The 12639-nt window shown below is 42.4% G+C and overlaps 1 protein-coding gene across 1 annotated transcript in view; it reads right to left on the bottom strand.

Annotated features, from left to right (window-relative positions):
• Positions 1-551: 551 nt before the first annotated feature.
• Positions 552-12639, bottom strand: part of NXPH2 (neurexophilin 2) — a 29283-nt gene continuing 17195 nt past the window's right edge. The window contains exon 2 of the mRNA XM_071746225.1: positions 552-1672. Coding sequence (XP_071602326.1) covers positions 929-1672 — 744 coding nt within the window. The 3' untranslated portion in view covers positions 552-928. The remainder of the gene's footprint in view (positions 1673-12639) is intronic.

Genomic DNA, 12639 nt, shown 5'->3' with positions numbered 1-12639 from the left:
TACTGTCCTTCTCCTGTAGTGTCTTTTCTTTGCTGCAACACAGTGCTAAGAGGGCTAGAGTAAGATAATGACTTCCCTTAGGTGGAAGCCAGCCCCTCTTGCCCTTTTCTGATTTAAACAGATCATCTTTTCCCAAGGAATGTATATTCTTTACCATTGTAAAACTAGGGCTGGTGTACACGTAAACATTAGAGAAGAATCAGAACCAACAGGGACCACAGAAGGAAGAAATGTACACCAAACCTGCATGTCTGGTGGGTGTAAGAAACCAAAGCTCATCAATGTCTAATTACATCATTGCATATCCACGGGTAAGAAGTCTGAAGTTAGAATTACCCACTCTTCACATATACAACTGCTGCAGCTCATAGGAGTGCAGATTCCTTCCCCTTTTTTTTTTACCTCTTTTTTTTTTTTACCTCTTTTTTTACCTCTTTTTTTCTTCCCCCTCCCCCTTTTTCCCCCCCTTTTTTTGTTGTTGTTGTTGTTGTCACAGAAATAGGACTTTCTCATAGTATTTGGACTTTGGAATGGCAGCATTCTTTGTGAAAAGCAGGATCCTGCTAAGTGCTGTCCAATTGAAGTAAAAGGCAACTCTGCCATTGAGACTGGTTAAAAAAAAAAATGATTTTTGCAGATCAATGTTCAGCACAGACATAATTTTGTTTGCTTCTTGTCATGTGTCTGCCTGGGAGCTGTTCCCTTATTAACACCATGAGAGCTAAAATGCAAGGGTCTGAAATGGAAATGGTGGTTACAGAAATAGTTGGATTATTTACGATAACAGCACAAACACAGCTACAGTTTTGAAAGATTTTTTTTTTTTTTAAACCTGATAGGAAAACATATTCTTCTCCAGAAGGTTAATGGAAATGCTGATTTTTTTTTTTTTTTTTTTTTACGACTGATGCAGTTACCCAGGGTTGTATCAGCCAGAGGACAAGTACGGAGTCTCGCTATGGTAATTATAATCAGGACAGACCTTCTGCACCAGTTTGTAATCTACGCTGTAGAAAGCAATGTAAATGCAGATAACCTTAAATGGTTTGGAACACAACCAGGAGACATGGCTTTGAGTCTGCTCTTGGTAGCAGATCTTTGAAGGGTCAAAATTGCACAAGGCAGTTTTTTTGGCGCGGTCTGTTTTTTCGTACTCGATGCGGCAGTTGAAGGACTTGGATTCCTTGGTCTCCAGTGTTGACTGTGGAGATGATTCAAACTCAACCACCTTGGAAGGGGGCACCAGGCTCACAGAAACGTTTCCCAGGCCCGTGGAGTTGTGTCGGAAATAAACACTGAAGGTCCCATTGCCGTGATCCACGATTTTCCCTGTGATCAGGAGATTCAGCTTTACAGTTTTGATGTTGGAGTGGAAGTCCCCCCATCCAAACATTTTCTTGAATTTCCCAGTTTTTACTATAGGTCTGCGTTTAGTTCGTGCAAGGGATTCCTGAACCTCTGTGATGTTGGACAACCAATCCCAAAAGTTTTCTATGCTGTCTGTGTAGGACACCTGCCCGTTTTTCAGTACTGGGGATGGCTTAACAAAGAGGCGCATAGGGTTGAGGATCCTGGAGTGGACCACGTTGTCAACCAATGTCTCTGCAGCATCCTTGTCTTCCCAGTCCAGCACGTCTGTGGCTTGTACAACTTGATTGGCATCACAAAATACCTGTTTCAAAACAGAAAAAAAAAAAAAAAAAAAAATCGTGAGTATAGAGCGTGAAGAAAAAAAAAAAAAATAATCAAGATAAAAAAGGAGCCAGTCATATTTATTTGTAAACCAACAAGGTCTGAACCGTTCCAGTCAGGTGGGCTACTGTAATGAGTAGTGTCTGCTGCCTCATGAAAGCTCAAAGATTTTACTCAAAATTGCTTACAGAAGGTGCAAAAAGCTCAAGAGGAGTCACCCACAGGGTCAAATGGCTGCATCTCTGGACAGGTCAAGGGCTGTGATGTGAGAGTGAACGGACACCCTTTGCTCATAGGTTTGTTAGATAAAAATATGCCTAAGGATGGCAGACAACCTGAACAGCAAAACCTCGGCTAAAAGATGGAGTGAAATGAGAAACACAATTTTTTGGGGGGGGAAGTGCTATGAACCCAGGGAAGTAGGAAGCTTCTAATGGCAGCAGCAGCAGCAGACACTTGTCTGTACCAGCAGAAACTGTGGGGTGGTAACACTGCTGGGGGAAGCTTCCTTTCCACTGGGATGGGAAGCTTCTGCTGAAGCAGTCTCATGTTTATGGATGTTTTTTCAGCCACTTTTAATCCTGCTCACAAGCTCCAGATGAACTGGGTGATGCTGAGAACAGCTGTCCATCCCCCCTGCCAGGGAAATACCTCCTCCTGCACATGGAAGAGCCTCTGCTCAGGTGAAACAAGAACTGATACACACGTTCAGCCATCCCTCACCCCAAGACTGACTTGAGCCACTTACAAGCATAAAAGAAGAGGCTTTGCTACTGCATTTCCAGATTCCAGCTGGGACCAAGGGCCTGGCAGTGCTGAAATACCAAGAGCTTTGCTCTGTGTCTGCACAGCTGAATAACCTGCTATTTAAAGTACTAATTTAAGTGCACTCCAAAACATAGGTGCCTATTCCAGAGGGAATGACTACTGGAAATTTTAAGGAGAAATACATAGAAATGAAGCTGCCTGCTTCACAGAAGGTTCTAACTTTGCTTGTATTTGCACCCGGCTCTCGCAAGGGCACAGGAACTCACAGAGTTGTCCTCCTGGGCTGTTTTTCTTTTGTGATGTTTATTGAAATCCATGCAACATCTCTTTGGATTTTCTCCCCTCTCCTTTTGTGAAGAGATCTGGAGGGCACTGAGTCATCTGTTACTGGTAATACTCCTTGTATGGCTCTTCAGGGGGCTCTCACTCCAAATGAGATAGCAGGCATTGCTTTCTGAACTGCTTGTTTGATATAAGAAGAAAAAATATGTAGGAGTAAGGCTCGGGATGGCTGAGAGATGTTTGTTAATACCAGGTGGGCTTCTTGTGTCACTGAGGTGTTAGGGCACAATTATTTCCAAACCATGATGGTGGGGTTGCAAGAGTTTTGTCATGCTAAACAATTGCCTATTGATGTTTACTCATAAGATAATGAAAATTCCCCAGAACTGCAGTGACATGGACTATTTCATGGGGCAAGGAAATAACTTCCATAGGATGGGAACACAAAATCATTAACACATGGACTTAAAAAGCTGTAATATTCCCGTTTAAGGCCTGGGTAGCAACAATTAGCCACTGCTGGATGTTGTGATTTACACTTCAGGTGAGTGATTTTTTTTTCCTATTAATTCATTTGAAATAGTTTGCAGACTGCAGGATTCTCCAATCTCATCCATGCTTAATTCTTAACTTTACTTTGTCTTCCTGCTGTCTTCCACTGATTTCATTATCGAAACCAGACTGCAGGAAAAAGGACTTTGCAGGCTCTGGGTTGGAAATCTGTTGTGTTTTGCAAATGTTTAGTAAAAGAGATCTAACAAAGAACCACCTGGTTCTGCTCAGTACAGGAGAAAGAACAAGAGTGCATTGTTCAGGAATGGGAACAATATTTGTGCTTTTTTTAATGCGAAACCTTTGTGTCTGTGTGTATGCAGATTTTTTTTTAACTTTTTTTTTTGTTTTTATAAAGCTTTTGGCAAGACAAGGGAACTAAACTAGCACATCATTTTCCTCTATACATTGCAGAGGCCCTTCACTTGCTGACAGCTTTTTGCTGGTGGCAGGGATGGGCTGATGCTCTTTGTTCAGCTGCTTACAGAGGTTGGTTTGCAATCTCCAGGAAATAAAAAATAAATTACCTGTATTAAAAGAATGCAGAACATGCTGGAAAAAAATTTCCTCAGCACCTTCCCATTTCACTAGAATGCTTTTCTGTAGTAGTAAATGGTGCTAGTTGGGGAAGCCTGGGGAAGTTTGTGTATACATTTAAATCAATGGCTATTGCTGCAGTTCTCTGCTGTACCTGCATTTTCCCATTCCCTCTATTTCTAAACAGAAAAAATCACCTCCTCTTTCTGTATCACAGAGGCTGTAAAATTTCACCCCAAAACATCCATTAGACTGAAGATATTTCCCAGGAAGAGACATAATACTGGACCCATCGAGATGTCCAGAATCCACAAGGTGCTTTGCTGTTTTCTTTTGCTGCAGGAACAGCGCAAACCAAAACATGATGTGGTTTACATTTATCTAGTTTTAAACTTCAATCCATTGCTCCTTCTGTGTGCTGCTCTTGAAGGACTGTGACTGCTCTTCAAAATCTTTCTATTCCATGAATCCTGTCCACGGTCAGAGAGTTGAATTAACATTCCCTGTGAAAGATTTTTGAGAAGTGAGCCTGTGTTGGTGACACACTGGTATTGGTAAATGCTGCATTTTCTCTTTATTTGCCCAAATAAATTAGAATTCTCCTGCTACTTGCTCCCATGCCTTTCTCTGTGGGCAAGGAACTGAAGACAAGCAGGTGTACTCATGCCTGAGCTCATCGTTCTGATGCTTTGGGAATTTTATCCAGGTTATTCATAGTTTACCAGCAATCATTTCTATAGGGTTCACCCCTGCCAGGAATCATTTTAAAACTCTCACTAATTAGCTGGAATAAATAGATCTGCTGGGATCAACAGCTCTGAAGCACCATTCAGCTCCTCACTGGTGCTGCTGTGAGTTTTTCATCCCCCAATGAATGGGGAGGAAGAGGTGGGAGGAGGGAAGTGGTACTCAGAAACCTCCTCCTGCCCCCAGTTTCACTGAGAGGCTTCCAGTGGCCTCTATACCCTCTGCTACCTACACCCCTCCTTAGGCTGTATCTCAGGGGTGTTCTTTGTGTCAGCAGCAGCACAGGGGACTTCTGAAGCTTCCTCCCGAGGAGCCAGGTGCTGCCAGGGGGGATGCAACATCCATCAGTGGCTGCACAAAAACCTCAGCTTGAACTGGGGGCAAGGGGGGGGGAGAAGAGAAATAGCTCTGCTTTGTCTGTTTGAAAATTCAATGATTTCAACACATTTATCAAATTTTAAATAATTTATGCCTCGACAGGCCTTATCAATTTTGCAGAGCGCAGGCATTAACTGGATACAATGATCTTATATTAGCTTTTTCAGCATCTTAGGCTGGAGCCCAGAAAGATTAATAAATCAGCTCCTCATCAATTAAATGGAAAAACATAAAATTGTGTTCCATTATAGCCTTTTTCTTTTTTATTTTTTTCTCCAAGAAAATGATGATGGGTTCTAATAATTCATCATAACAAGCTGAGCTTGAATTTTACTGATTATTAAATACGTTTTTCCCAAAGGCAGAGGCTGAGCTGGGTTTTATGGGAGCAGATGTGCTTGCTGTCAGGAATGCTTCAAGGAATTCAGGAATTAAGCAACATCTTTCAGCAGGGCTGTATAAGGGACTCATGTTTGTTCAATGTAGTCATGTAGTTAATTTTCATGATCTTAGAAGCCCATGTGCTTGTAAAATGGATTAATTAATTTACCACTGCAGATTTTGCTAGGAATGAAAGCTGCGAATTAACAACCTGTCCTGGTTTGGGCCAGGATAAAGGTGATTTTCTGTCTTGTACTTCTGCTTTTAGCTAAGTCTCCTGTAAGTAGTTGCACTTGCTGAATTTAACAGCAAGTTTCTCAGACAGTGTGTGCTTCTAGCACTGAGAACACTTGATGTTTATAGTTACTGCTAGAGACTGGTGTGCAGAGCCAAGGACACTGCTCAGCTCTGAGGAAAACATAAAGAGGTCCCACCTGCAGCCCTCCTTTGGGGAGGAACGGACAAGATAGATGCCAGAATTGACCAAACAGAGTATTCCATCCCATATACGTCATCCTCAGTATAAATTTGAGGGATCACAAGGGCCAAGCCAGATTTCCAGCTTCCGGCTGCCTGCCTTTCCTGCCTTTCCTGCTTCCCTTCCTTCACTCTGGCATCCTGGAAGGATCCCGTCCATTCCTCTGCCTGTGCTCCTGATCCGTGCCAGCCCTTATCTGTGTGTTCCTGCCTCCAGTTCCCAACTGCTGCCAACTCCAGGAGTCCAGCCTGGACTTTCCCAGAGCTGCCCTGCAGCCTCGGTGGTGACGTGAGAGCTATTGGGGAGCAGGGGGGGAGGAATGTGGTATCCCTTTTCTTGTATATTTGTATATATTTAGTAATTTTTCCTATTTATCATTACTGTTTCATTAAAATTGTGTAGTTTAGTTTCCAACCCATAAGTCTCTCTCCCTTATTCTCTCTCCTTTCTTTATCAGGGAGGAGAGAGAGATTAATAGAGAGCGTCTGTTACTCGGTTTAATTGCCGGGCCAGTGTTAAACTGTGACACAACCTTTTCTACCACACAGGAAAATCCTTCAGGGTGCCTCAATCTTCAGCTGCCCAAGAGCATGCTGAGGTTTTTGCTTGGAAATTGTCAATATTCTTAAAATTCTGCTGGGAAGTGGATTTCCCTCGAGAAAACAAAATCAGGCACATCAGCCTGCCCTAAGAAACAGGGATTTGCTTTGCACTGAATCAAAAAAATCTGACAGGTCCTGAAATCTGCACTGATTCCTCTACCTCCTGACTTTAGCTCCCAGCCCCTTGGCCTCTGTGCCAACCTGAGTGCCACTACAGCAGCTGAAAGTGGAAATCAAGTCTGTTATTTGTAACCTCCTGCCACTGGTTTGGAGCTTGTGGTTTGGGTTTTGTTTTTTGTTTGTTTTTTTTTTTCTTCTCAGAAGGTGTATTTTAAATTAGATAAGTATAGAGGAGTTGATACAAGGTACTTATTAGAGCTTGGTTTTCCCCAAGTTAAAAAGCCTGTGTGAATACCTGAGGGCCTGATGGCAGGGGTGTGGCTCACACAAGGAAAGTAAGGAGAGCTCCCCAGAAACAAAACTGACTGCTCTGTTTCGTTTCAGTTGGGAAAGAAAGCACAAAAATGACTTGAAATGTTTGAGCTGAAGGGGCTGCTCAAACATAGCTGCACATTTGGCTGCTTGCTTCACTTTCTTCTCTTGGAGATAAAGAATCATAGAATCATTTTGGTTAGAAGTTACTTTTGAGGTCATTGAGTCCAAACATTTACCAAGTCTGGTGCTCAACCATGTCCCTCAGCACCACATCTAAACCCCTTTTGAACACCTCCAGGTATGGTGACTCCATCACTGCCCTGGGAAGCCTGTGCCAATGCCTGACAACCCTTTTGCTGAAGGAGTTTCTCCTAATATCCCATCTAGACTTCCCCTTGCACATCTGGGGCCATTTTCTCTCATCCTGACACTTGTTACTTAGGAGAAGAGACCTACCCTGTTGTCCTCTTTTCAATTAGCCCCTTTCACTGTGCATTTGATGAGGACCCTTTAGGTGCTGAGGAACCACTCTCCCCTTCCTGCTGGTGGCTGATGGAAGCTGCAGGCAGCTGATGGTGCTGCCCAGATCCTGGGGATGGTGACTGGCAGCCTGGCAGCTCTGTCTGATCCACGAGGAGCCTAGAAGCCATCTGAGTCCTCCAAGGACTGGGCATGTGGGTAGGAATAGAGTGATCAGGGAAGTACTTTTGTTAGAACCACAAAAAAACAAGAAATGAGAAAAGACTGTAGGTGAAGAGGAAGGCCTTTGTGTCTTGTGCAGCTCTGGAAGCAGTGCTTGCAGTTTCACAGAACCACAGAATGTTTTAGGTTGGAAGAGACCTCTGAGATCACCCAGTCCTACACCATAATCTAACCACTAACCCAGCCTGGAAAAGAGAGGTGCAAGCAGCACACCAGCTAAAGTGGGTTTTAGTAAATTGCTGCAGGTCCTGCCCATTTTTCTTGATCAGTTGAGCAGCCCCAGTTGTGTTGCACATTTATCAAATGCTGCAAACTGATTTTTTACCCACCTGATGCCACAGAAATTGCCACCACCATTTGCCCATGCTCATGGGGATGGGGGTGTGTGACTATTGAGGAGCTGAGCCTTGTAAGCATGGATGTCCTTGCTCTCCAGGCACCCAGAATGCTTCTACCACCCCTCCCTTGCTGAACTGTGAATCAATAAATACCAGGCAGTTGTTGTGAGTGGCTTTCCCTCTCTTCTCTGGGCCATGGCAGACTACTGCAAAGATAAAATTCATCTGGGAATTCAGAGTGCACTTGCAGAAATCATTTCTGTCTCATTTTAAAATGAATCCTAAAGTGGGACTATGGGGTTCATGGTGCCTGTTTCAGCAAACATATCCTTTATAGGGTGAGGGGGAAGTGCAGACCAGGGAGTGGATTTTCAGAAGATTGATAGATTGTCAAGGGTCTCTGGACAGAGACAGAGTGCCCAGAATTCTCAGAGTCTTCCAGTCATGCTAGAGGGCTTATACTCTGGAAAATTTTAAAGACTCATGCAGCTATTGCTACCTCTTTAACAGGTGAAAGTTGGACAGAAATCCCCTGTTCAGTAGCTGATGTCACTGGATTGCTTTAACAATTTTGTCCTGTCTCTTGTAGTTAAACTAAAACAACAAGCTGCTTCAGCAGAAAAAAAAAAAGCCTTTGTGATCGTCCTTGCAGCTCATTACGTTTTCTCCTTGTAAATGAATGTTACAAAATAAAAAGTCCATCCCCTCCCCCCAGAGGGATCCCCCTTGAGAGAAGAGAAGAGAAGCCATCATCCCTGGACCACCTCCTCCTACCAGCAGTGGGTGATGGGTCTTCCTCCACAGCCACTGCTCCTCAGCATCACTGGGAAAGCCCCAGAAGGTAGTTGTAGAAAGAAAATAAGGAGTGGCAGAATAAAACTGTCTATCAATATATACTATATTATAGTATAGTATATTATATATAATATACTGTGAATATTAGCACCATCTGACATAGCATTGCCTGAGAGCCAACCAATTCTGCTGCACATTTAAATACCTGAAAGAGAGTGGCAGCAAGGGTGAGCCTGAAGCTTTCCCTCGCTTCCAGCCTTTTAGCTTTCAGGAGTTTCAAGCTGTCACAGAAGGTGAGGCAGAAAAGAAATAAATTGGAACCATGAAAGGCAATGTGCAACTCAGCACTCTTCTTCCCTCCTGTAAGGTGTTGGGTTCCTCTCCTGCTCTGGCAGCAGGCGTGTGGGAAGCTAATGAAGGGTGGTTCATGGCACAGAGCTGAAAGTTTTCCTCCAAAGATCAGAGAGAGAAAGAGCTCTACCTGCATCTGCAAAGACATAAGGGCTAGGGAAGGTAACAGCTAGAAGTCTTTGCTTTAATGAGAATATCAGATGATAGCATTCAGATAACACACAGACAAAAATATGACTCTGAAATAAGGGGTATGCTGCGAGAAGTTCCTCTTCAATTTCATTGCATGTTTTTGAGCAAAACTGACACTTTGGACTCAGCATTACATTTTACAGAATGACTACATTGAAATTCTCTAGTGTTTGTGAGAAAAAAAAATGGACTTTTACTAAAACAACACTTCAGTAAAGAAACAAAATTCTGAGGAAGAAAAAGCAGAGGAAAAGAGTGAAAATGAAAAACAAAGCCTGCAAGGATTTCCTTATCCAAAAATGCATTTGGAAAGTACAGATTATTTTTTCCCACAACCCTGTGGAGTAGATTTAGGTTCCTTCCAGCCGCAACTTGGCAAATTGCTTTGAGCACAGCTTTTAAATGATACCCACACATTCCCTTGATCTACCTTTTTGGTGAAAGAAGAGAAAATTTGTTCCCACAAAATACTTCTTGCAAAAACAAAACTCTGCACAAATTGTGCTCTTAAAGACTTCAGCTCTTTGTCCTTGTGGTTTGCTGTTTTGTTTGTTTCTTTTTCTTCTGTAAGTGGGTATCTTATTTGTATGTTTGTAGAGGAATATCTTTTCTACTTTTTCCTAACATCACTAAGTAGTTTTTCTCTTCACTACAGATGACGAGATGAGGAGGATCCATTTTTTCTTGAAGGGTGAAGTCACACTGATATAAACCATTCTGTGAATTGTCCAAAAAAGTTTTGTACAAAAAGATCTAACTTAGTTACAATATAGAAAATTTCCACTTTATATATATATTTATTATTAATATGTAAAAAAATATTAAACATTCAAGAGTAATGTCTGCTTCCATAGGACAAATGAAATGCTGTTGTAGCTGGGTCAGTGATCCCCCTGACTGTCTGCAGTGTCTTGGATTATGTTAGGACTTGACTGTCCCTCAGTAAATAAAATAAAAAGGTCACTGAGTTTATAACATACAAGTGGAATAATCTAACTAAGGTTCTGTAGGACCAAAAGCTGACACTCTGACTGTGACATTGTTTCTGCTCTCTCCATAACCCTCTCCTTGTGCCTGGCATGACCCTGCTGATGCAAAGTGGATCGAGGTACTTGTCCATCTTTCAGAAATCACAATTCCTGCTATGATGACCTATAAAAAAAGAATCTGATTTTTCAGGTGCTTTTTGAGTTACTGTGGACATTCATTTCAAATCCAACCTGTGCTCTCCCAGTGTCTTTAGCACAGAGCTTCACTGGTGCTACAGACACCTGTAATGTCTTACGGGACTCAGGCTTGTGCTTTTAGGATGAGGATCTGGCATTTGATTCCTTTTTAGAAGACGTTCTGATTCACCCGGGAAGCTGGGGAGGTGCCCGAGATGTTTTTCATCCCCTCTGAAGTCACAGTGCCCCTTGTAGACACTGCTTAGCAGCTTGCAGAGCCCAAACCTGAACAATCCTCCTCTCACCCCACACTGCCACGGGATCGCTCTGCTCCTTTGTCAAGACAGCACCTGCTGCCCAGCCCTCTGCTGAACTTTACAGTTAATAATTTCCCCTCCTACTTATTTCCTTAATGCCCAGGAGATTTCGCCTTACATTTAGCTGAGATCAGTTCATTAAAACACTAATTTCAAATTAATTATTTTTTGGTGAGCACTGCCGGGTGGAGCAGCGGTGGCACTGACGTGCTCTCCACTGCAGGAGACTTCCACAGATGTTTAGGTCTCTTGAAGCTCCTGGCAGGAGACACTGTGGCACCTAGCTAGGGGCAGGCTTGCAAGGATTTGATTTTTTTTTTTTTTTTTTTTTTTTTTTGCTTTAGCAGCAAAATGCTTCATCTGCTAGAAAGGAACCTGATTTTACAGAAGTTGTCATGGAGCTTTTGTGTGCCTTTTAAATTTTAAATTAAAAATCAATTACAGAGCAGCCTTTAATCTCATCTTCAGGGTTGATTCACACTTGAGTGCAAACTCTTGAGACCTTGAGTGACCTATCCTCACACTAGGTATGACCCACCAAAGGCTGATTTTCTATCTCACTGCACACGTGCCACACTTCAATAGTTTTTTTTGGTTTGGTTTGGTTTGGTTTGGTTAGGTTTTTTTTTTTGCCTGCATTACAAGGAAGAGAGTTTTAATAATGGAGCCAGATTAAATGAATAAAAGGATGCTTCTGACAACTTAGGAACAGGGAGACGCTGTGCATTTCTAGCAGATTTCCAGCTCTGTATTACTACCATGCATAAGAGATGATTAACAAAGAAAAATATTACAGTTATCTGCTCCCTTTGAGAGTCTAACTAATGAACCTCTAACAGCTGTTGTTGAAAACTCAGTAGCACTATCACTATCCATTTCAAGACAAAGCCCAGCTGACAGATGTTTGAAGTGATAAATCAGGCTGCAAAAGGATTAAAATAACAAGCCCCAAATGGCCTTTAAAAGACAAAGGTGCTGCAGCAAACTATTTTCAGCCTCTGGATACTGTCAGAAGTTAGATCACTGATACAATTATCTTGCAAAACAGTAATGACCAAAGTAATATGTTATGAAAAAATCTAACACTGGCAGTACTTGGGCCAAATTTTGAAAACAGGTTTTAGAGTCATTTGTGCTTTTTATGGCAGAACTGAGAATGCCACTGCCCTGAATCTTGCTTCTGGGAATGAGTTATGAAAAGTGAGCACTGGGCTGAAGCATAAAATGTAACTGAATTGCCTTCTTGTACATTTGAATTAATCCTATTTTAAAGAAAGGAGTTACATTTTAATAGGCAATGAACACCATTATTTAAATAAGGCATTAGATTTTTTTGTAGGGCTTCACTGCAGGCTGAATTTCCTGATAAACTCTCACTGACCTGAGTGACATGCAACACCCATTCCTGTGCTTGCCAGCCCTCCTATGGAGAGGGAACTGAAGTCCAAGTTTCTGAATTTTCTCTCTGTTTTCACTGTTAAAACCTTTGTCAGAGGGTGTGTGACCCTCTGTCAGGTTAGGAAGGAAATGTTTAGTTTAAAGGATTTAAAAAAAAAAAAAAATGGGATGAAGGGAGATTATTAATCTAAATTTCAAAGCTTTCTTCCAGAAAGCCCCTTTCCCTGTTTACTTCAAGCATGATATTCCTTCCTGGAAAACCAACTTTTTGTTTCCCATGTCAGACCCAAGCTGTGGCAAACTGTGGGAGCTGCTCAGTGCATTACTGCCATGTCCCTAAGGTAAATATTTCTGCTTATAATGCCTTGTCATGCAAATTGGTGAGGATTCCAAGATCAGGCTGGGTTGCAGAGGGAGAAGGTGACCTGCTGCTCCACAGGAAATACAGGGGCTGCAGGGGAGGCTGAGGATGCAGACTTAGAGGCTGAGGATACTTCAGGGTGACACAAGGGAGAGATGCTCCTTCTC

This window comes from Heliangelus exortis, chromosome 6 (assembly GCF_036169615.1).
Source record: "Heliangelus exortis chromosome 6, bHelExo1.hap1, whole genome shotgun sequence".
NCBI classification, from domain to species: domain Eukaryota; kingdom Metazoa; phylum Chordata; class Aves; order Apodiformes; family Trochilidae; genus Heliangelus; species Heliangelus exortis.
Note: the sequence above shows the minus strand (reverse complement) of the source record. Positions and strands in the feature narration are given on the sequence as shown.